The sequence below is a fragment of the Vipera ursinii genome (genome assembly GCF_947247035.1).
Source record: "Vipera ursinii genome assembly, chromosome: 7".
Taxonomy (NCBI): domain Eukaryota; kingdom Metazoa; phylum Chordata; class Lepidosauria; order Squamata; family Viperidae; genus Vipera; species Vipera ursinii.
Window position 1 is genome coordinate 46,957,922 of NC_139521.1, and position 26,119 is coordinate 46,984,040.

General features: G+C 35.1%; 1 protein-coding gene across 2 annotated transcripts in view; it reads right to left on the bottom strand.

Annotated features, from left to right (window-relative positions):
- Nucleotides 1–25,732, bottom strand: part of SLC7A11 (solute carrier family 7 member 11) — a 74,937-nt gene extending 49,205 nt beyond the window's left edge. For both annotated transcript variants that reach the window (XM_083366965.1, XM_083366964.1), the window contains exons 1-6: nucleotides 25,206–25,732; nucleotides 19,759–19,885; nucleotides 14,935–15,050; nucleotides 6,443–6,568; nucleotides 4,913–5,012; nucleotides 4,223–4,267 (exon numbers count right to left, since the gene is read on the bottom strand). In XM_083366965.1, the coding sequence (XP_083223091.1) occupies nucleotides 4,223–4,267; nucleotides 4,913–5,012; nucleotides 6,443–6,568; nucleotides 14,935–15,050; nucleotides 19,759–19,885; nucleotides 25,206–25,461 (770 nt within the window). In that variant the 5' untranslated portion in view covers nucleotides 25,462–25,732. The remainder of the gene's footprint in view (nucleotides 1–4,222; nucleotides 4,268–4,912; nucleotides 5,013–6,442; nucleotides 6,569–14,934; nucleotides 15,051–19,758; nucleotides 19,886–25,205) is intronic.
- Between the last annotated feature and the right edge of the window lie 387 nt (nucleotides 25,733–26,119).

Consider the following 26,119-nt stretch of genomic DNA (forward strand, 5'->3'; position numbering starts at 1 on the left):
ATCTATTAAACAAAGTTGCTGAAATTCAGTCCAAATTACATGCTTGGTCCAGGTCCTATTGAGACTGTGACAAGCCTAATATCCTAATTTAACCCTTTTTGCAATCTTGTTTTTACTGTTTAAACTGTTTTTATATTGTTTTAATTGTTGATTTATTGTATGCCACCCAGAATAACCTTGAGTGAGATGCATAGCAATATAAATTTGATAACTAATTAATTAATAAAATTAGGTATATCCAGATTGTTCTTTAAAGCACCATGAGAGAGCTAGTGATTTAACTAGGAGTTACATTAGAATATGGCATTCAAAAATTTCAAAAATTGGAATTTACTATATGTTATATTAATCTATAAATTAAATTAATATATCTGTCAATATTCTTAAAAGTGGAAACATATTCACTATTTTGCTTTGTCTTTTCATTTCTCATTGACTCTGGATGTTGAGGCATTAATTAATATAAATAGGAAGCAGACAGTATATTAATTACATATGACAGTCAGATTATTTAAACCTGATATTTTTTAAAAAACACAAAAGAATATGGGGGCTAGTCTGATATTTTGCTTTTCCAAAATGACTAATGACGTGAAACCCTGGCAACAAATTTGCAGCATCCTGGCTTTCAAGAACAGAAGGAATAAATGAAGTGAGAAGTACACTGCAGTAAGTCTAATAGACAAACTGACTAATCTAAGACCCCTCAAGGTTATAACAAAGCAATTCATTCTTTGGATTTCTAGAGGCACTAGACATGATTTATCAACCCAAGACCAGGCTTACAAATACTATACATCTCAATAATACATTACTTTCACAGTGTAACTTTTTAAACAATGATGAATTGATAAAACGGCCTTAAACTTATTTAACAAGCAGAAACAGACCATTTGCAAACTTTTGAAAGGTCTATTTTATATGTAAATAAAGAATTCTGCTCTACATTTCTTTAACAGAGCTCCTAGCATAGCAATATCTATGTTTATGGCCATTCTGACTGTTAAACAATGTTGCCCTCAAATGTTATTGTTTTCATTTATTTACATGTTTTTCATTTGGAGCCAAAAACTTTAGAAGCAGTTCCTGATACCAAAACTCTAGCCCAATTTGTTAGGATGTTCATATTTATAGCCTAACATCACAATTTATCTAGATCTTTAAAAAAATGCTTTAAAATATATAGAAGATGGATGTTTTTACTGGGTTGGGATTTAATATCCTAAATATATAACTTGATAGTTTATATAAATGCAGTCCTCTACTTATGATCACAATTGAATCCAAAGTTTCCATTGCTCGACAAGACAGTTGTTAAGTGAGATCCCAAAACATTCCAACTGTCATAAATACATGATCTCGTGACCATGGGGAGGCTACAATGGTCGTAAGTGACAAAAGCTGTCATAAATCACTTTTTAATGCCATTGTAACTTCGAACAGTCACTAAATAAATGATTGTAAGTCAAGAATGTACTTCATTCTTATTGGATTAAGATTGTTGTTGTTATGCCTTTGACTGAACTCTTAGTCAGAGCCTGGAAAAGTCCATGGACTTTTCAGAATTGACTTGCCAGTTCTTTGTTCTGAGGGTTAAGAGAGTATGACTGACCCAAAGTCACCCAGCTGGGTTCTTGCCTAAGGCTGGACTAAAACCCACAGTCTTAAAGTCTCTAGCCTGATGCATTTAACTGCTAGATCAAACTGGTTATTAATTATTGTTCTATGGTTTATTTAATTAAATTATTCTTATACTACATTATTCTTTTCCATCATCTTGTTTCTCATAAAATGGTTGCTTAAATTATACTTTACCATATGAGCAATAATGTCAGTGTAACAAAATGAAATAGCGTTTGCTCCAAACCAAAGGAGGGGGAAAAAGAATATTGTAGTCTGGGATGGGTGGGAGGTTTGAAAAGATGTTGTCTAAATCAGTCTTTAAAGGATTCAGCTTAGCTGAATGACTTAACTCTAATTAAATATATGCCTTGCATTACAGAGACTTATTTCTTCAGGTGCAAATATTAGTCTCAGCCACATAATTATTTTCCAGCGTACCATCATTGTAATATTAAAGGTAATTACAAATGTTTGGGCATGTTCCAATGAATATGAACTGTCATTCTTCTGCATCATGAAGTGCACCTGGAAACATAACTGTGACTAATTTTGGAGCAAGTATTCATTTTGGTAAAACATAGACTGACAAAGCACCATCCAGTCCATTTCTCTGCTTCGTACAAGAAAATCAGTTCAACCACTCTCAAAAACTATTGTTTGGTTTCAAAGCCTCTAGAGATGGAACAACCATAAATTCTGTATGTAAACTATTCTACTGCTGTAAGATCTTACTGTCACGGGATTTTTATTTTTATTTAAATGAAATAAAATTAGCTGCAACTTTTATATGTTAATTTTGGTCTCACTTTCTGTGGCAAGAAAAAACAGTTCCTGACCATCTTCCCTTTGGCACCACTTTATGGACTTAAAACTGATGACATGTTTTCATTAAGTCTTCTCTTCTCAGATTTTTTCAAGTACTCATTTTTCCAAATGAAAGGATTACAGAGAAAGGTGGGGCTTCCCTGCTTTCTATATCTATATCTGTATTGAGTCTATATCTGTATTGAGTCACCCTGTACCTATGACAGGATAAATAAAATCTGGAATTGGTAGTGGACAATATGCAAATAGCCTACTGTTTAGGCCTGAATAACCAAATTTTGAAACATTCTTTGGAACCAATTTAAATGATCTTGGAAAATTAGTTTTTTGCAAAACAGATGGCAACAACATTCCCAAAGAAAATAAGCTCGATGCAATCAGCTATAATTTCTGTGTCTGATAAGACAATTTTGCCTCTGTACAGACTTCCTCCATGGTCCATTTCAGTGTGCTGGTTTATATGGATCTCACTTAAACATACTGGTCACATTTTCCATCTTTCTCCTTGTTTTAGGCTTTTTTTCAATATCTTGCAAAATGAAGAGTTTTAGAACTTTTTAATCACTTAGTTTTGGAAGCTATACTATGTATTATTTCATAGTCTTTTGCAAATCTTAAGTTTTCCTGACAAAAGTATCCCCTGCTGCTCATGGATATATATTCAAGCAACTATATAATATTTCAACCTACATCACAAAACCTCAACTTTCTGGAATCAACACACAATTAAAATTTCTGAAGGATTAGCCAGTAATTAAAATTGGCATGTGGGTGGGATTATTTTTTTCTATTTTTTCCAGTTCTGCAGTAATGGAGAAGGATTTTACTATAGTTTTTAACCAGGTAAAATACATTTAGTGATCCTAATTGCTCGTGTTGGCCCACCTCAAAGTTGTATGAAATCATTTTGCTAATTTTCAACCATCACACCAATGAATTTTGGGTAGAACTTCAGGGGTTGCCAAAAGGGGGAAAGGACAGCCTGTAGCTCTGGGATTGGAAGTTGCCAAGCTTGAATTTATACCTATACTAGAATACATAACAACATTACTACAGTGCACTGGTGGTAAAGTTCCATCACAATTCCAAAATCCTTAGATGGTTCCCAAATTGGATTTAAAAATCAGACATCCATGGTAGAGGGAGGCATATAAGCATTGCATATAGCCCCAACTCTACCCCAAATTAAGGGATTATAGAGTCATAAAAAGGGAGTCATCTTATTAAAAAATTATTGTGTATTCACTGGATAATTTACAAACAATGCTAAAAGTCTAGCAAAACATCCTCATAGGATTCAGATTGTTAAAATACTAAGTCTGCACATAAATGGTTTAATTGTATCCTGCCATTTAAAACATCAGTGGTTTACATTAATGTTGTCCACAGGGTCCTTCCTTATTTAAATTGGGTCTTAGTAGGATGAAATCACAAAACAATTTGGCTGACTTATATCCAAGATATAACATCTGTTACAAAATTTTTATTAAGAATGTTAACTCTCCCTTAGGGCCTTGCCATTGAAATGATCTCATATTACTGAAAAGAAGATTACAGATCTACTTGCTTATTAACTCAGGACAAGTCAAATCAAAAATAGCAAAGTCTGAAGCAACAACATGTTTAGAATCTGCAAAGCAAAAACAAGCTGAACATCATGCAAGATAATCTTAAATATAATATAGGATTTGTATATAAGCCTTTTCCCACTTTTTAACCAGCAATATAAATTTAAAAAGTTTACGAATTGAGTTGAGATAGGGTGGGTACATGCCTTTCAGGATTTTCCACTTCTTCGGTAACAAAATTGAGATAAAACCTACAAAAACAAAGTTGCCATTAACACCATTATTTTTATAAACATTTCTAAATATTATTTGAATAGTTTTTCTTAATATGTATTTGGAATAAATGTAGTATAGTGGATAGACTTATACTTCAAACTAAACTATATAGCTTTAGCTATGATTTCTTGCCTAAATCAAAAGAACATGATCTATAAATAAAGCCATTTATTAGTGGCAGGATTCTCATAGCATTCTATAAACGCAAACCAAAGAAGACACCTTGCAACCCAGTATAATTAGGAATCCAGAGGAGCAAAACTAATTCAAATGAAATCAGTATAATCTTATCTATTGTACTCAAACTTTGATAGCACTTTTTCCCTTGGTTCTCCCTATGCAACCCAGAAAATTAAACACTGTCACAGATAGTGACAGTTTTCCTGGAACTCTCCTTGTGCCCTGAAATTGCAGATAACTCTGGAATCTGTCTCTGAAACTCCCAGTGTTGGAGTTCACATATCAAAACTTTCACTAGGATAGGAACTCTTTCCACCCCATGTTTAGCCTCAAAAAGGCACTAAAGGAAAACTTGCAGGCAATGTCTCTGTGGGTTAGAATTTATTTCACAAGAGGGTTCTTAATCAAAAGCCATTCAGTAAATCAGCAGTATAACTTACCAACCAGAGTAAGCGTACATTCCAGAATAAAAAGCTAGAGGCAATCCTTTGACACTGGCTACATTTCCAAAAAATGCACCTTCGAAGTGCTCCGTTTTTCCTGGAGAAGAAAAAAAAACACAAAGGTTGATTTCAATTTTATTAAGGTTAAAATATTACCGACATAAACAACCCAGAGATAAATCTTTATACAATATTTTTTTCCAGTTCAGTTTTATCAACCCCAATTATTTGGATAAATCAGAAATAGTTTCTTTGTTCCTGGATGCCAGGTGTAATATCATCTTCCATTATGAATGCATTTAGAGCACAATATGCATTTTTAGATTGATTTAAATTTCAGAAAAAACCTGAAACAATAGCCTACATTTTTAAATGTTTTTTTTTATTTCTCCATGCCATTTTCTAACATTCTGGAAAACTTATTGCAATGTGTGGTCCAAGAATTGCAGCCCAATTTTTGTTTCAATAAAAGGTTTCTGAATGATGCAAGAGTGCTGCTAAGAATAAAACATTAACTTATTTACTTCTGACATGTTTACTAGTTAAGAAGTTACTCTTAATTGTATTCCTTTAGAGTTTCCTTATTTTACTCTTGAAAATATGTTTTGTAAAATCTGAAGCAAATAAATTCAAATATTGTATTCATTAGTAAATATCTGACTATGAGAAATTATGGTTTGAATAGTTAGTCATCACGTGATTTCAGATCCTGTCTCATTAATTGGCTGTAGCTTGGACAAATCACAGTTCTTATGTTGGAATCTAACAGAAACTGTGACTTAATCCAAACTGAACTTTTTTTCCCCCTTCACATGTACAGAAAGAGAAAAAGGAAGCCATGAACCAAAATCTTCATTACTAGATTCTCATATACCTGAATTAGATCATGATGAAAAAAAATGTTTTCAGAGTGAAGAAACAGTGTTGGAATAATGGCTAATAAAATGTTATTCTTGCAGTAAATCCACCCCATTAGAGACTTTGATTATGATTAGCATCTGGTGCAAGCATAATATTACTGTAGCCAACGGCAGTCTAAAGGAATAGAACTCACTTAGCCACTTAAATAACTTTAAAGACTCTACTCAAGAAATATGTTAAGAGTGAACACCAATTAGTGGGGGCGCTGCTTTATACAGGAATGTTTCAAATAAAGAGAAAGGCTATAAAGTTGTATTACATATACACTATGCTGTTCTATATAAAATGTACAGTATAGAAACTTGAGTTTTCCATCATTACAAGAATCTTTAAGATCCTGTTTGCTTGTTTTTGATTTTGCTGCAAGAAACAATCTTTTGGTCCAACATTTAAAAATTATAGATGTAGCCTCAGTATGCTATGATAGCCAGATAAGGCAATGTAAGTTTTACTTCCAATTATTTACCTAACAATACGGAACTTAAATTGAACAAGCAGAGACTAATTTAAAAAAAATTTGCTGGCATAAGCACTCTTTGGTAGGGGCAAGAATGGGAATGAGGGAGATGAAAGCACATAAAATAGCATTTACTTTTCAGTTCATACCTCTAATTAGCTGCATAACTCCAGGGACTATAATTATCAAAATTGCCACAAGCTTGCAAAAGGTTAGGAAAATCTGAAGGCGGGCACTCCAGCTGACACTCATACTATTCAGGACCATTACAACTGCTGGAAAAAAGGAAAAAGAAAAGTTAAAAAGAAGTGTTTCTCATTCATTCAAAAGCGCCATAAAAGCTCTGTTAGGCAGAGCCTCTCCCACCATGCATCCCGGGCATTAGCAAAACAACTCAGATTACCCTTACTAAGCTTTACGGAGAAGCTTTCTTATAGTTTATTATTAAAAAAGCTTTTACAAAGTGTCATCAACTAAAAATCTCCTGTACCTTCCAAAGTACCAGTCATAGCATTCTGTTAGCCTTCCAGTAAACATAAGTAAGCTTGGCTCTCACTGTAGAACTAGATTTGATAATAGATGGATTGCTATAACTCAAATGTTAAACCAGACTTAATTTTACTTATAAAGGAGTGTATTTGTCACTCAGATGAGGAGTCGTAGGTGCTCTGTGAGCTTGCTTATTTTCTTCCAGACATAACAAGCAAGGTCAGAGAGCATCAAGGACCCCTCCCTCCCCAATTTTAATTTTCTGCTCACATTCATTTCCTATGTGGTTTAATTAAACTTTGGTGTGTGTGTGTGTGTGTGTGTGTATAATGTTCAGGATTAGTATGTACAATAGTTGTGGACTCTACAAATTATGAATTTATGCTACATTTCTGCAAATTCCTAAAAACTGTCTGCAGTTTTTCGTGAAGAAGTAGAAAGTGGACGGATGTAAGAACTCTCCTAACTCTTTTAAGAAAGACCAGTTATTTGGATTTTACTATTGTAACAGTACACAATAGCATGTCTGGACTCTCTGTAAGCAAACACATGAAAGAGGCCTATCAGCACTACAAAGTTTTATACCAACTTCACCAATTTGTCAAAACCAAAACCAACAAGAATACTGAGTAAATCAAGATTCCTTATTAGAATTCCTCAGAGACTGGTATTCAGTAAAAAAACAAAATAAACCAGTAATAAATATACATAACAATAGATGTCCTAGTCCTTGAACATATAATCAAATATCATTTATTGAAATATGCACGCATTTTATGCAGTAACCTTTTTTCCTGAGCAATGCTCACTTTTTAATTACCATATGTTGTGGGATTTAAGGGGCACTTAAAATATAATTAGAAAAACACATCTTTTTTGAGCATATTTATACAAAGCTATTTCTTTGAATAACCTTAAGGTGTTATGATATTATCAAATTCACTAAAAATAAATGAGAAAAAAGTTGCTCAAAATAATTCCTAACTCACCAAATGAAAAAATGATTGCAGTTTGTCTTTTATTATCATTATAAATATTTCAAGGAGCTTAATAAGTAGTAAGCAGATCTTACATTTGCCCACTTGATTACTTTGGTGTCCGTATCAATTATTCATGACAAGCAAAATGCTTTTCTGAGCTATGGACTCTCTGTGTCCCTTCCTCTATTCCTCTGTCTCAACCCATTTATTTCATTTTAGTGTGCCTTACATTCTTGTACCTGTGACTCACTGGATTGAAAATGAAAAAACGTGGAATCTTAGTCTAGCTCATAATAGCAAGATATTTAAAATATAACTCTATCAGAACATACTGTGAGAGCAAATGCTTGCATTATTGATATGATTATGACAGTAACATCATTACATCATATAATTTTGAAGTGACAGATATGTGGGTAATGGCAATGTTAGATGATATGTATGTATGTATGTAGCAATTTAGATATAAAACTGCACATTATAATACCAAAGATTTTAAAGCTTTTTTAACAGGAGAAAATAACAAACTCATGGGAGAGAAATATTTGACTGACCTCTCTGAAACAACAATATTATCAGTGCAAGTGAGAACAGGTTAGGTATCTACTTCTCTAAACATTAAGTCAGCAGCAAAATAAACACAGTTATAGAACACTTATAGGTCTTCCCTCTACATTAATTTAACAACTGAATAACAAGGATTGAACATATTTCTTATAAGACCAGAGGAGACATAGAAACATCTCTTTCCTATTCCTATTAGTCTTGTTAGGATTTTCAATACCCTGTAGGTCATATTTTAAAAGCAAGGAAATTTCTAAATAGTAACAATTTGGTTACAAGGTTGTCTTCATTGTCTAGTATCTAGTATCAAAAGTCTATGTTAGCATAAACATTCTTTAGATGTTACATCTTCCATGCTGAGTTTCACTTAGTTGCCCATTATCAAAACTGTCTTGAGTCTGACCAGATAATGGTATGGGCCTAAGTTCAAGTTTACACAGTGGTGATTAGTGTGCCATGAACTGAAGTTCAGCTGAGATATTGGAACACTGCTATCATGTCACCCCTCCTCCTTCTCTTCATTAGACTAGGGGTAGGCAACCTTGGCTCTTTTATGACTTGTGGACTTCAACTCCCAGAATTCCTGAGCCAACATGGCTCAGCTTGGAAACCTCTCCCTTTCCACTTAGCATGGCTCACTCAGGAATTCTGGGAGCTGAAGTCCACAAGTCATAAAAGAGCCAAGGTTGCCTTGGACTAGACATACCCAATTCCAGCAATCGTTCCTTATATGTTTTAGCCTCCAGTCCCCTGATCATCTTTGTTGCTCTTCTCTGTACTCTTTCCATCTTTCATTCTGAACGGGGTTCCACTTCCCTGCTCTAAAGTGGAAATTTCATAATTTGGAAATTTCCATGACTCACAAGGTGCTGCTTGAAGAAGAGAGGCAGCAGAGGATGTTAAGCAGCTGCATCCTCTGCATATATATTAATTTTAATGCATATATATTTTAATGCATATATATTAATTTCAATATACAATATAGATAAAATATAGTGGGTTGAGAGAGCACTCTGTTTACTGACTTACATTCCTGAACAAAAGGTGGAATACACATCTAATAAATAAACTGAGTTTGGGTACATCATTTTCAGCAGTCTAAACATTTTTGCTTGCACAAAATACAAATGGACAAATATTAGCATTCATAGTTTTCTGCAAACAGTTTTTATCTTCTGTTTCTATATTCAAGATCCAGTAGAAACCATGAAAAGCTTGGAACTTTTCTTAATCCTACTAGTGTTTCACTGGCCAGCCTATAAAGAGAATTAAGTACTAAATTAAATAAATAAAACACGTTTTCTTGCTGCATCATAGTCATAATTCTCATAGTGCTCAGCCCTATAAGAGTAAAAATAAAATCAGACAGAGACCAATGGACACACATATGGATCATGTATAAATTATATCCCAAATAAACTGATCTGAGATATGCAACACATCTTGCATATTTCCCCTTCTTAGAATTGTTATAATCAGAACTGTTAGATGGTATATGGCCAGAGATTTTGTTATCTAATAGGTTGCAAAATTTATAAAACATATACAGACAGGTTAATATTTTATGGCATCTTCCTATACATGTTTGCCTTGCAGCAGTTCTAGAGTGCTTAATTAATCTCTGTGCTCACAAACCACATGATGTATGCCTAAGGTGGCATACCCCATTATTAAAGCTTCATGACTACATCTCTTTCTGCAAGTGAAAAGGTCACCTTTTCCCTAGTAAAATGATCGTTTTGCAGGATCCTTATAAAAGAGAGTGCTAAATGCTTTATTAATTAATAGAGGCAGTAATGCTTTCCCCAAAACAACCTAAATGTTTCACAATAGTAAAGACTCTTAGCTGCATTTCTCTTCTCCATGGAGATCATTTAATGACAATCAAACCACTATTTCTTCTTGTCTTAATCAGAGCAAGTGTCCAAATAACTCCCATTGCCTTGTTCTTAAAACAAAGAAGTGGAAGTTGCAACAGAACAGAGACCAGTAACTTTTATGTCCATTTCCTAAGTGAATCGAGATGAAAACTTTACTTGCATCTGCCCTAGGGCCTCTATAGTATATCTGGTCTATAAAACAAAACTCTACATGACCACAAAGAATTAGTATCTTTTATATTCATCTGCTATCATCCAATAGTTAACCATATTTTGGAATCTATTTCCAATTTAAACCAGAGATATATAATATTTGGGTCAGAGATATCATTCCCCAGAAAAATTGATTTTTAATACTGAGATGCATTAAATCAAGCTATAAACATGTGATATATATAATGAATGTTCCAATACAATAGAATGCCAAAGTTTGATTTCATATCCATGTATAAGGCTTAAAATACATTTTTTGAGAAAGGCCCACAAAACTCCCTCACAAAATTGCCATTCTAGCTGAATATTCTTTATTTTGTGACATGAGTTACAATTTTATTTCTACTTTTCTATATTGAAGTGATTTATATTTTTTTACTCATATAAGTACTTATAGTTTTATAAGAATCTGTGCACATTAAAGGTTAATATTTCACTTTGATTCTCTTTGGAGTCTATTCTTCATAAAATATTGTTTTGCCTTTAATAGAATCCTCAAGGAATATTTTAGAAAGGTTAGATATAAGAGTTCTTGTACTGACATAATACGAAATTTGGGGGCTGCCTGGCTCGTATGATTTGATCAAATGGTTTTAGAAAGGCTGAGCAGCAGATTTCTTGCATGGTGCAGGTAATCATAACTTACAACTAAAATTGAGCCCAAAATTTCTGTTGCTAAATGAGACAGTTGTTAAATGAGTTTTGACCCATTTTACAACTTTTATTTCTACAGTTGTTAAACGAGTCATTGCAGTTGTTAAGTGAATTGTGCGGTTGTTAAGTGAATCTAGCTTCCTCCATTGACTTTGCTTGTCAGAAGTCAGCTGGGATTATTATAAATAGTGATCGCATACAACTGTCATAAATACATGTCAGTTGCCAAGCGCCCGAGTTTTGATTGTGTGGCCATGGGGGTGCGGCAACAGTTGTAAGAATGAAAACTGGCCATAAGCCACCTTTTTCGATGCTGTTGTAACTTCGAATAGTCACAAGTGAATCATTGTAAGTCAAGGACCACCTGTATGACATTTGAGGTCTGTCTGACACATTCAGCTTTGGCTTCTTTTTGATTTCAAGTTATGCATGTTCAAAGATATGCAAAATAAATGTGTAAAAACAAGTCTTCAGTCCTACTACCAAAATATGGAATTTGACATTCTTAGGAACTCTGGGTTATTAATCCTGGGTTTGGCAAAGAAGATTATTTTAATATAGCTTGAAAGAAATTAAAAATCCCTATTCTCAAATGGTAGCTGTATTTGTTAGATAAGTATTAGAATTAATTAAGCACCAAGTAACAATTGTTACAAAATGTTTAACATTCCTTCAGATTTATAGGAAAATATGAATGAAATATAATAAAGAAGAGATTACTAAACACAGACTATATACACCATGGCTCTAATGTATGTAGCCTATGTCCTGGAATTAGAAACTGAACTTAAGGAAAAAGTGAATGAGTTAATGAGACCTAATGAGTGAGTGATTCATTTGTGTTTCTTCTGAGGGTTACATTTAGATAAAGCAGGGCTAATACCTCACTAGAAATGGGGTTTTTTTCCAGTTTGATTTGTCTATAATATTCTTTCTCAGCCCTATCTCTTATCCCTGCCCTGTTCAGCTTTTTATAACTATTATCCCATTTATCTTTCTGTGCTTCTCTTGATAGCAGCGTGGTCAGCATTCAAAAAACTTGCTAAAAAAGACTCCAACTGAAACAGCTATTTATCTGATTCTAATTTGATCCCACAGTATATAATATGATCCCCTTGATAATAATTTCTAGTAATTTCTACCTGGTATTGCTTATGTCATAATTTCAGAAGAACTTTACCCTCTTGCTATATATTTTTATGTTTAATTATTCTGTAATGTTTGCCACCATCATTGCTACCTCCATTCCAGTGTATCTTAAATATTTTCTATTAAATCAATCATAATGAAATCTCTGTCTAAATAATGCAGATTTTTATATAGGAGATACAGGTAGGAGATACAGGAGTATAGCCAGCTGTACCAACAGGCTGAAGAACAGCTTCAGCTTATCCATGGGCTGTCAGGCTCTTGAACGGGAAATAGCTTTATGTATGATTGACTTCCAAGGCCGGTGTGTTGTGCAATTAGCTCACATGGCATAGCAAGATGGTGGCTTTGTTGTCACTGTGAGTTGGGGGGGCATGAAGGGAGGCTCAGCCAATCTCAATGTATACATGTTGTACTTTGATAATAACAGGTTCATTCATTATAATAGAATTTCCTTCTGTTACCATACCATCAAAGCCCTTGGAAGAATGTCTTCATTGTTCTGTTATCTTTCTATAATTTAATTTCATTTATAAGGCCTTTAGATTTTAACAGAATTACAGTAAATGAAATAAAATATAGCCAGTACTTTTTTCACAAGTTTTTGTTTAATGGAAGAAATATGGTATATATATTTTTCAAACCAAAGTTCACTACATTGGGGAAGCTGTAATTCAAGGATAATAAAATGCAAGCTGAACTAATTTTCATGGCTAATTAGAATCATCTTGCACGATGTCATAATTTTTGATACATTAATTTTTTAATACCAGCGACCAATTTTTTTGCATTTTAATAGCAAAAATTCCATTGGCAACATCTATGGTTTCATTATTGGCACATTATACCAATTATACAGGACCTGGACACATTAATATTTCTGTTTTCAATCATTAACATTTAATGGTCTACCAAAATGATGCACGTTATCTGTCTTCTAAGGTGGAAATACAACCTCTGAAGTAATACATTCCATAGCCTGGAGCAAAGCAAGAAAAGTCTGTCTCCCAAATGCCCAATATATGAGCCTCTAAAGGAGACATACCTCAGTATCCAGAATGGCAGAGATGGTCTGTATTATAACCAAGTCCTAAAACACTACAAGATTAAAAATTAAATTCCAGCGCTTAACACCTAAAACTTAACTTACATATTTTGCAACTTTGCAACTTTCAACATCTTAAAATTTTGAGAATTCTATTTTGGGTTCCAGCTTTTTCCTTATATTATAACTTCAATTTGTTATGTTTTGCCTTCTTTAATTTGTAATATGTTATCTGATTACGTATATATCTCACTGAAATACCTAATCCAATGGGTACTGGTGTTTTACTTCTGCAAAACTGCATTTAAACTTCTGCAAAAAGAAAATGACTTTCCCATTTCTCCTTAACCCAGAGTCTAGTTGAGTGTAGTTTTATAACAGCCTTTTTAGAGTTACTCATAGAGTTACTCATATATTGCTTAATATTAAAAATGTTCTTCCAAATAATTTCCAATGATTTATTCTGATATTATTAATATTCTTTTTATATATTTTACTGAAAACTACATGTAGATATAAAACTAATAGAAGCTACAATAAGTAAAGGTAAAAAGAAAAGGTACAGGTAAAAAGAAAAGAGAACTTTCTCCTTTGTCCTAGCAAGTATAAACAATTTTAATGTTGTGTTATATCTTTAAATACAACTATCTCTTCATCCCATATCTCACTTCATTCTTTATAAGCAATTTTTAAAAATTTCCTCCATCAGCAAAAGTCCCTTTAAAGGTAAAGGTTCCCCCGCACATGCGTGCTAGTCGTTTCCAACTCTAGGGGCCGGTGCTCATCTCCGTTTCAAAGCCGAAGAGCCAGCGCTTGTCCGAGGACGTCTCCGTGGTCATGTGGCCGGCATGACTAGATGCCAAAGGCGCACGGAACGCTGTTACCTTCCCACCGGAGTGGTCCCTATTTTTCTTCTTGCATTTTTACATGCGTTCAAACTGCTAGGTTGGCAGAAGCTGGGACGAGTAACAGGCGCTCACTCTGTTACGCGGCACTCGGGATTTGACCTGCCAAACTGCCGACCTTCTGATCGACAAGCTCAGCGTCCTAACCCACTGAGCCACCGCGTCCCTTTAGGGTTACCCAAAATAACAACGTATCTACTATAAACTTGGTCTAATAATCCTATTTGAATTCCTTCCTTTTATAGTTATGTCTTATCTTCTATTTTTAAAACAAACCCCCAAACCTCAACATTCAATATAATCTATAAAAATCCAATAGAAGTTACCAGATATCATTATATTCTATTAGTTTATATTTTAATTTGCCTCTTATAAAATACAATCATAGTAACTCTCGCAATATGAAATATTAAGTCCATTAACTAGTGCTGAATAAAGCTTTACTTCAGATATTTGATTCCAAAGTGATTTGATTGAATTAACTCTATGAATCAAATTGGAAAATCAGAACAAATAATTGTACTGAATACCTTTCAATCAAATTATTTGAATGTTTCTTAACAGGTACAGAAACACGTTTTTCAAATTAATTTGGCTACCCCAAATCAAACCAATTTTTCAACCTGATTCAAATTGTCAACTAGAATAGACTTTCTGAAATATACTTGATTTCCATATCCTACCATTAAATAAAGAATTGGTTTTAATGATCTGCTACTTATCATCTGCATAATCCCTTTTCTATCAAAATTCAGTACTTACTGATTCCTACAGCTGTAATGAGTTTAATAGCAAGCTCAGGGATTTCACACTGTATAAAAAATGGTTCCAACATGTAGCGTCCAAATGCCAGAGAGATTACTGCTGTGGCAGCAGGGCTGGAAGAAAAAGAAAGAGATTATTTTTCTAAGGAATGCCCAAAACACTGATTTTGTGCCTATATTAAATATATGTATCAAATAAATTATATGGATATCAAATTTCCAGTATGCATTTAGATCCATAATAGATCCCGAACGATAACTTGATAGCTCAACCATTACCACAAGTAAAATTGCAGCCATAAAAATAGAAGAAATAAACCTTGTACAGTACTCTTTTTAAAGTTTTTTTAAGTGAAATATCAAAACAGTAAAACTGGTTAGACCAATTAAAAGTTAATTCGCACTGATCTGATGTCTGATGTTAGTAGATAATGTTTTTGATTTTACAATCTCTGGATCTTACTACTCATTAGCAGATATTTTGGTTGGATCTTTAGAAAGCTGAGACCTTTTATTAAATTTTAGCCTTAACATACATGAACAGTACTAATTAATTTACAACAGAAGTTAGAAATATATTTTATGTGTGTTGCGCTTTTGGCAGAGGATAAAATTCTTTTGTGATAGTTATTGTTTTGAACAAGCATACTAACTGTAATAATTTAAAAATGATTTTCCATTACTTTAGTCCCAGATTTGAGTCAGCAAGTGCTAATACATGCAGTACTCCCAGAAGTTGCCAGGAGAGTCAAGAAATCAAAACATTCATGGTGACTAAGCATTTTGAATGACTGACCAAATTCATTATTGCTTTCTGAATTACATCGGGTATATGTAGCAATAAGATAAATAGAAAAGAGGTATCTAGAGTGAGACCTGAAAAAGGAAGTAAGAAAGCATTTTTGTTTCACAGAAATGAAATCCTTTCAGATTGTGAACCTGTCACATGTACACTAAGTAAATGAATCAAAAGACTGAACTTTCTATGCATAAACTGATTAGCAATTTGGCACCATTTGCATGCTCCTTTCAAAGGGGGAAAAAAGAACATATTAAACAATGAGAATTGTATTAAAAAGTCTTTACAGGTAATTTTTTTCAATATGTTCAGAAAGGATCCAGACAAACATCTCTTCTTCTGGTAACATGTCAAGTCATCTTCTGCTTATGCCTCAAAAACATAACAGAATTCCTTTTCCCATTCCACAAACAAAGCCATCTTCAGTGTCAGATTAAACTTTATTACTTCCGCAATGGTAGTAAATTACTGTAGTGTCTCCACCACATCTAAGGCAGCAGGAATGACAGATTGTGTGCCAATACACAAAAGAAACACCTACTATAGGTAATTCCTAGGGAACAAGAAGTTGTTGTTGTTTTTGTTGTTTTTACATATCTGCAGCTCAAAATGATCTGCTCAATATAATTCTTCCCAATGATAAGATCAATGCTGGTGCTTGATTTGTCCAGCTATAAGATCCCATCACTTGGTGTATGGTAGCCCTCGACTTACTATCAGAATTAGGGTTGGGAATTCTATTGTTAAGCAAGGCAGCTGTTGAGTGAGTCTTGCCTGATTTTTTTTGCCATGGTTGTTAAGTGAATCACTGCCATTGGGAAGTGAATCACATGATTGTTAAGTGAATTCAGCTTTCCCCATTTACTTTGCTTGTCAGAGGTTGGCTGGGAAGGTTGCAAATGGTGGACACCTCACACGAGAATGCTGAAACCTTCCTAAATGCCAGTTGCCAGGCACCCAAATTTTGATCATGTGACAGTCATAAGCTTGAGAACCAATCATAAGTCTCTTTTTTCAGTATCACTGTAATTTTGAATGCTTGCCAAACGACTGGTTCTAGGTTGAGGACTACCTGCACTTAATCTCCAGAAGTCTATAGCCTACCTTTCCAATTTATTTTTATCAGAAAAATCAGAACATTAATGTAAAACATATAAAAATAAAAACCTCTGTAGAGGCCGTATGCTAAATAAATAAATAACCACAAATTACATATGTAGCTTACCTTGGATCGTACTCAAATGTACAGCACTTGAAATTAATCCAATCCAAAATGTCTAAGACAATCTTTGATATTTCTAATTGTGTTACCAATGTTATTTTGTGAGTCTAAGTAAGTCTTCTGAAGGTAAAGGTAACATTTTGGATTGCTACAATTGAATATCGACTAAACTTGAATTTAACCCTTTTGGACTTGGGGCCCATTGTATTGCCAACTTCATATCAGTTTTCTTGGAGCCTCTGTTTGAAAACTAAGTTCTAAGCATATGGAATTGTTCTTGGAATACTGTTGACTTTTGGTTTGGAGAGTAGCACAGCCAATAATTAAGCAACAAATTAAGAACATGAATCGATCATTCATTGGATATGTTACTGGTTCCAAATAATTAGGTTCTGAATAGAACTGACTGTTCTCGGAAGCCAGCATATTAGTTATTTAATACACCAGTGCCAAAATAGAGATAGGCTTTTACTTTAGCTCCGCTTTGTCTTCATTAATTCTGTTTGGGATATAATGTAAATGAAAGTCCAAACTGCATGTGCTGTTTTAGAATGGCAAACCGAATCTTTACAATACTATCCTATTATTGTTTATTTTATAATTGCAAATATTTTGTTGCCCCACTCACAGTGTTATCAATATATAATCCTTTTTCATTTTGTATGCTACAGGAAAAACTACATCATTTATATCTATATCATTTATATCTATATCTACATATTGCCAAATTTTGTGTAATAGCTTATAAGCCCATATAGGAGAAATATATTGCTGTCTCTTGATAAAAAGCATCTTTTCTAATTTCTTTTAAGTATACTAAGTTTGTAAGTTATGGGTGGAAGATTATTTTATGTGAATATTTATCACGTGTGTGAATGAATGAACCTTTATTGTCAAAGTACAACCATGTGTACATTGAGATTGGCTGAGCCTCCCTTCGCGTCCCCACCCCCAACTTACAGTGACACAAACTTTCCATCTTATTACACCATGTGAGCTAATTGCACAATGCACCAACCTCACAAGTCCATTATGCATAAAGTTTATAAAATTATTTTCCATTCAAAAGCCTAACAGCCCATGGATAAAAGCTGTTCTTCAACCTATTGGTACGGCTGGCTATACTCCTATATCTCCTACCCAATGGTAGGAGAGTAAAGAGATACCGTCCAGGGTGAGAGTCATCCCTGAGAATTTTCCTCACTCTTCCAAGGCAGCGAGCACTGGAAATGTCATCCAGTGGTGTCAGGGGACAGCCCACAATGTCTTGTACTGTGCTCACCACCCTCTGTAATGCTTTCCTATCTGTGGCTTTCAGACCAGCATACCAAACCACAATACCATACGAGAGGATGCTCTCTATAGTAGACTGGTAAAAGAGGGTCATAAGCCATTGTTCTACCCTGTTCTTCTGCAAGACCCTGAGAAAGTGAAGTCTCTGTTGGGCCTTTCTGGCCCCCTGGGTTGTATTAACTTTCCAGGTCAGATCTTCACAGAGGTAGACTCCCAGAAATTTAAAGGAGGAAACCCTCTCCACACAGACCTCCCCGATGTAAAGTGGGGCAGGTTCCTCCGGAAGTCTAGTACTATCTCTTTTGTCTTGCCTATGTTTGGGTGCAAGTTGTTGTTACAACACCATATGGATAGTTTTTGTACCTCCACCCTGTATGCTGTCTCATCCCCACCTGTAATAAGACCCACCATGGTAGTATCATCTGCAAACTTAATTATCGCAGAAGATGGATCTGATGATATACAGTCATATGTGTACAAAGAGTACAGGTAGGGGCTAAGCACGCAGCCCTGTGGTGAGCCGGTGCAAAGCTTCAGGGGGGTGGACAAAGCAGACCAGACCCTCACTGTTTGTAACCAGTCCCTAAGAAAGTCTTGGATCCAATTGCAGATGGAGGGGGGAAATTTCAAGTCAGTCAGCTTCTCGATGAGAGTGCTTGGCAAAATGGTGTTGAAAGCCAAACTATAATCAACAAAAAGCATCCTGACATAGTTTCCAGGTTTTTCAAGATGAATTGCTACAGAGTGTAAAGCAGTAGCTATGGCATCATCTATCGACCTGTTCCCCCTGTAGGCAAATTGATGTTTATCGAAATCCAGTGGGAGGCATATGCTGAGATGTTGGAGAAACAGTCTTTTGAAGCAATTCATGAGTACAGACGTTAATGCAACAGGTCTGTAATCATTCAGGCACTCAACTGCAGTTTTCTTGGGGACTGGGACAATGGTAGCTGCTTTCAAGCATGATGGTACATATGCTGTTTGCAAGGAGATGTTAAAAATCCTTGTCAGGACCCCTGCTAATTGGTCAGCACAATTCTTAACCACTATCCCCAGCACCCCATCTGGGTCTGCAGCTTTGCTGGGATTCACAGCCTTCAATACAGTTCTCACTTGGTCTTCAGATAGGGTGAGTTGCTGAAAATCAGAAGGCTGGCCAGCAGAGGCTACGGGATCTGGTCTTTTTACCTCATAGTGACCAAAAAAGATATTCAGCTCCTCAGCCAACGAGGCATCGGTGTTAACCATGCTCCTTGTACTGCCCTTGTAGTTGTGTGTGTACTTTCTGATAACTGATCATAATAAACTAAATTTTCTATAACTTATATTTGTTTATAAAATTACATCAGATACTTAGATATATAAAATCTTGGAAAGCAAGCAAACAAAGGAAAACTTAAGAAAGAAAAACCAATACATTGTGGCAATTATTATCATATTTATAATTGTTCTTTGATTTTCAAAGCACAAGGAGTAAAATGACAGCAAAAAAAGGTATGTTTATTTACCGTATGATGAGTAGTTCTACCCAGACTCTTACAAAGGCAGGTAGTGGGCCGAAGGCTTCAAGAATATATGTGTAATGACCACCAGATTTCTTAATACTTGTGCCTAGTTCTGCGTAGCAGAGAGCACCTATAACAAAAAAAAACTTAACTGTTTTGGCAAGGTTTATCAAAAATTTTCATAATCAGAGGACAGATGTTCATTTGTTATCAATAAGCAGATTTATATCTCACTGGTATCTGGATTACTCATGTGATAAAATCAGGGCTTTCTTTCTCATAGAACGCTCAGAACGGAGTTCCGGCACCTTTTTTGGATGGAACCTTGTAGGGTAGGCAAGGCAGGTTGTATGACATGTGTGAGTTCCAGCACCTTTTTCTTTTACAAAAAAAGCACTGGATAAAATATCATTTATTTACATTTCTTTTTCCCCCAGAAAACTATCAGTCATTAACTCAAGTTCAGTTCAGGCGAGCATACAGGAAAATATTTTTTAAAAAGGAAAACTAAACTTCTGCCAATGCAAAAAATCATAGTGTCACAAATGAAAGTCTGGAAAATAAGGACTAAAATAGGCTCTTATCATATTGGGAACCAATTTATGGATATGATTGTAGCAGATTATATCCATAGTGATACAAATGCAAGTCAGCATGAAGTTGAGCTACTGTTTTTTCTTCTCTGCAATAGAAGAAAAGGCATTAGATATACAGTAATACAAGGGGTTGCAATTGAACTTCCTTTCCAAGAATTTCAGAGTTGGAAAGCCTTAAGATAGAATCCTGTTATTTTTCAAAGAATGGCTTGCTGTAGGCATCCTGATTTTTAAAATTATTATGGTTGGCTTCAAAGTCACCCAGATATTTAGACTGCATTTCAAATCATTGTCCACTTATCAAGTCCTTCCCAAGGACCTGGGATAGGGAGATTTTTTAAAAATAATACTAAAGGTATTGTCACGGAATGTAAGCTGTTCCAAGCACAGCTATCTTTTGCAATTGACTGATGGTCATTTGGTCAATGCTGATGGCATTCAAATAGAATCCAGATATCTTGGAATTTCACTCAAAGGACCTATTACTATTGGTACTATCTTTGTTTTGGGTTTTTGGTTTTTTTTGACATTGTCATTCTATTTCTATTTTGTGATTTTCCCCGTCCTCTAAGTCAGAGGTCACCAACCTTTGTCAGCTGGTGGACCAGAGGAAAAGGGAGGGGGAAGCATTTTACATGCATATGTTTACACACATGCACACGGGGCCATGAGCATGCATGTGCCACAAACGAGGAGGAGGTAGCACCTGCATGATACTCGCTAGCCCTGCCCTGTTCTTCCATGCTGTACCACCTTGTTTCTACTCCCTGCGGTGTGGTGGTGGCCATTTTCATGCCCCATTGCCTGGCGGTGCCCCATTTTTGCACCCTGTGGCACAGCAGTGGCCCATTTCTGTGTCCATTTTTGCACCTTGCAGCATGGCAGCAGCCCATTTCTGCACCCTATGGCATAGTGGCAACCCATTTTGTGCCCCGAGGGGTAGCAGCAGCCTGTTTTTGCACCCTGTGGCACAGCATCCTGTTTTTGCGCTCTGCAGCCATGGCACTAGTGAAAGTGAGGGGGTATCCACAGAGAGAGAGAGAGAGACTGGCAGCTTATCCCATGGCTATGTGGCCAACAGGCCATGGCCATCGGGCCACAGCCCACAGGTTGGGGACCCCTGCTTTAAGTATTTATCCATGAGCTCCAGTCACAATTGATACAGGTAGTCTTCAATTTCTGACCACACTGAGCCCAACATTTCCATTCCTAAGCAAGACAATTATTATATGAATTGTGTCCTATTTTATGACCTTTTTTATCACAGTTCTTAAACCAAATCACTGCAGTTGTCAAGTAAATCATGCAGTTGTTAAGTGAATTTTGCTTCCCCCATTGACTTTGCTTATTAGAAGCCAGCTGGAAATGTGACAAATGGTGATCACATGACCCCAGGGCAGTGCAACTGTCATAAATGCATGCCAGTTGCCAAGTGGCCAAATTTTGATCATGCGATCATAGAGATGCTACAACAGTGGTAAGTGTGAAAACTAGTCATAGATCATTTTTTCAGTGCTTTTATACCTTTGAATGGTCACTAAACAAAAGGTTAAAAGTTATTAAGGACTACCTGTATAACAGTGGAGGTTTTTTTTCTTCCATAAGTTATGAACTTCAGTCTGCAAGTCTCAGTATTTCACAATTTTTTATTACTTTTCTTCAAACCTAGCATCCCCTGTATAGCAATATCAATTAACAAGACTTTCCTTTTTTCAATACATATTATATCAATCATTGCGAATAATAAATTGTTATCTATTCACAATGTGAAGTCATAGCTGCTAGTTCTTTAGCTGTGCTGCCCTTCATACACATCTAGTTCTTCCCAAAAACCTAGGATGTCATAATATATTTGCATAGAATATGTGCCAATCCATGCCATATATTATGTATTTTTTGCAACTGACAAATGTCAATTTTGTCAATGCCAAGATTTTTTATGTGTCAAAGATTTCTTTTGATATGGCTCCAATTCATTATTATAATTATGCCATGTCAGAATATTTAGAAATTATGCATACCTTTTGATACCACCATACATGCCCATTTGATGTATTAGAAACCTATCTAATACATTTAATTATCCTTCATTACTTTTCAATAGAGGATACAAAATATTTCCATGGAAGGAACAATGTAAAAACACTTTTCGGATAAATATTTGTCATTTTACACTGGAAAGGTTATTAATAACCAACAACCATTCTAAAATCTTTGCAGAATTCGCTGGCTATTCATATGGACATATTTTAGTGTTTTAGCCTTCTCACTCTTGTATTTTTCTATTCAAACATCATTCTAACATACTTCATTTTGGAACAGTAATTTCCACTTTCAGAAGTTTTGTTGTGGAAATAGAGGAGAGGATCCTGCATCTGCCCCATCTTGTGCTGGTCCACAAAGGTAAGAAATAAATGAATAAAATGTAAACTACATAGGGTTTTTTTAAATTTAATCAACTCACTACATCTCTTGGCCTCTTCTCTAAACCATTCTCAATAGAAATTACAAGATAAACCTAGAAAAATATATCAATAATTTGAAATAAACATTAGCCTGATTCTTTAAAAAAATGTTCAATTCTCTAAAATAAGCATCTTCAGAACTATCTTCATATTACTTTTCAACAGGCCTAATTGGATTAATGGATTAATTTGGTTTAATTTAAAATTTCAATTCTTTCAACTCCAAGGAACAAAAATGGAAAGTGGAATAGTTTGGAGGCAGTGTTAATCATACTGAATAGTAACAGGAAAGATTTACTGCTGAACTCATTCTCGGTGAATTTATCAGAAAAAATTTGTTCGTTGCAAATTTCAGAAGAATAAAAATGATTTCTGATCCTTTAGTTATTCCATAATAAAAATAAGCAGCATAAGTGAAATAATATCATTGTAAGAAGTTCAGAATATGGATGTACTTTATGGATAATCCTTGCATTGTCTGTTTTGGTTAACCAATATGGGCACTGCAAAAATAATGGACTGTACTATTTACAGTAGAATAGAGCTGGAAGGGACTTTGGAGGTCTTCTAGTCCAGCCCCCCACTTAAGCAGGAGAACCTATACCATATCAGACAAGTGACTGTCTAGTCTCTTCTTTAAAAATCTCCAGTGATGGAGTGCCCACAATTTCTGGAAGCAAGCTGTTCCACTCATTAATTGTCCTCACTGTCAGGAAGTTTCTTCTTAATTCTAGGTTGCTTCTCTCTTTGATCAGATTCCAACCATTGTTTCTCATCCTTCCCTCTGGGGCTTTGGTGAATAAAGTGACACCCTCTTCCATGTAGCAGCCTCTCAAATACTGAAATACTGCTATCATGTCTCCCCTATTTCTTCTTTTCTTTAGACTAACCAATCCCAAGTCCTGCAGCCATTCTTCATATGTTTTAGTCTCCAGGTCTTTGATCATCTTATCATCTTGATCATTTGTATTGTTCCTTCCTGAACCAGTCACGCTACCTGAGCATTATAGAATAAGACACCTGGAATTTATAAGAACTGCAGGGAAAATCAATATCAGCTTCCTCATCCTGGCTGTTTTCCATATTTTCAATTCCTACAATGTTTGATAAACATATCTAAGAATTCTGGAAATCTGAAATCCAGATATCCAGGAAGCACTAGATTGAAGGAAGCAACCATAAATTATTCTTGGTGTGTCAATTCTACATCCTACTTCTCATTCAGTTTATATATTTAAAACAAGTTGTTCAAGGGTGGATTAAGCCTCACCTTTGCTCTTTAACATGCAGAATATATTGACAGAGAGCAACATGCATTCCACTTCTTGAGTGGATTTTGATACTCAGTCTAGTTTATCCACTGTTCCTAATGCTAGAAAAAAGTAATACGGACTATAATAATTACTCTAGTCATATGGATTATGCGGTCAATCAATTCATTGTTTAGACAGTTTAAGAATGAGAAATAAGTCTAATATCAATGATATATTGTACTCCCAATATAATTATTAACATTTAGAGAAACTCAGAATCTTTAAGCAATGCCATTTTGTACATTGCAAAATTGTCAGGCAGATTATTAATGCTACTCCTCAAAACTGCATTCAGATTTAGAACTGCTGAGAAGAAATTTACATTGTTCAATAATGAAAATGCATAGGATTGCTACTAAAGTTTAAATTTAAAAACTCTAGAACTTTAAGTCACAGCAGCTGCCAGCTGCTGTGACGTAAACTGCTGTAATGCTTGTACACATTACAAGACTGCTTCTGAACATGTACTAGATTTTTACTTTCACCAAATAATGTTTCCTATCAATTAGGATTAGAAGTAAGTAACTCCTGTTCAGCATCGAAAATTCCATCTACAATTAAACAAGACTTTAGTCTTATTTTTTTTAAAAAAAAAGTAATTTAAGTCTGTATTACTATATATTGGAGACCAGCAAATACGTCAGCTAAAATTTACTCCATTAATAATTATCTTCCTACAACATTGAGCTAGGTATATTTTATTTTCTGCAGGTTTTCTAGACTGAGAAGATCCTCTCCCAGTTGGAACACTGCAAGCCTGCTGCAACTTGTTTTTAGAGTGTGTACAGAAACAACACAAATAACAAATTTTATGATTGAGGAAACTCCTTTCTTCGTCTATTTTGGGGAGCCTCATGTATTTAAAAAAGCAAACATTGAAATCCATTCAGTACAGAAGACACGTTAACCAAACTATTGATCTTCAGGCTTTGTGTGTGTGTGTGTGTGTGTGTGTGTGTGTGTGTGTGTGTGTGTGTGTCTGTGTGGGTAGATAGATGGACAGAGAGACATATAGATAGCATCACCAGTACAGCTAGCCAACCCAAGGATCAATAAAAACAACTTTCAAAACTTACCAAAGAGTGAAAGAATACCACAGACAGTCCAGACAATCAAGGACATTCCCACAGTGCCAGTGTGCTCCAGAATTCCTTTTGGAGATATGAAGATTCCTGCTCCAATTATAGTGCCAATTATAATGGATACTCCTCTCAGGAAAGTTATTTTCTTCTTCAGCACCACTTTGTCCCCTGGCTCTACCTTGATGTCATATGTTGAAGGCAACTTAGGTTGTCCATTGGAAAATGACGAGACCGGAGACTTCCTAAACATGCTTTAGAGCAGCTCACCCAATTAACAAAGATTGAAACAAAAACCTTCTCTCTTCTTTTTTCTTCTCTTCGTCTTTTCCTAGCTAACAGTTACTGCACAAACTCCCTTTCTGCCTCTAAAACTGCTTGTGCCAACAGGTACAAAGCTCCTCAGGTGTCTTAACTTTTCAGTGATATCAAAGTGCTACTGAAAAACACCTGCCTTTCTCCTCAGCTTTGGTGCTGTTCTGTCATTGGAAGCCAGCTCCACTTCAGTATGATATTGTGTTTAAGCTTCCTTGTCATAGCAAGTTAGCTTTGCTGAATGATGATGCAAATTCCACAGGTTTGCATCAGCCATATGAACTAGTTTCAGCATTACTCAGCACTTTTTCTGCCTTTTTTTCCGAGTAGCAGGATGTTGCACAACTAACACAAACTCTTGCAGAAAATACCCACATATACAAACACAAACTCCCCGGGGCTAACCAAATCTTAGTTAATACTGGCGTATTTCCAAATATTTAAACGGACTCCTAATGTGAAACACATCTGTTTCAAAGGACAAAGTTTTGAAGCTAACAAGTAGGAAAAAGCAAATCAAATATAAGGTGTAATGTCTTATTACTACTGTAACTAGCTTTTCCTACATTATAAAAAAGATTCTAGGTCTATGTGGT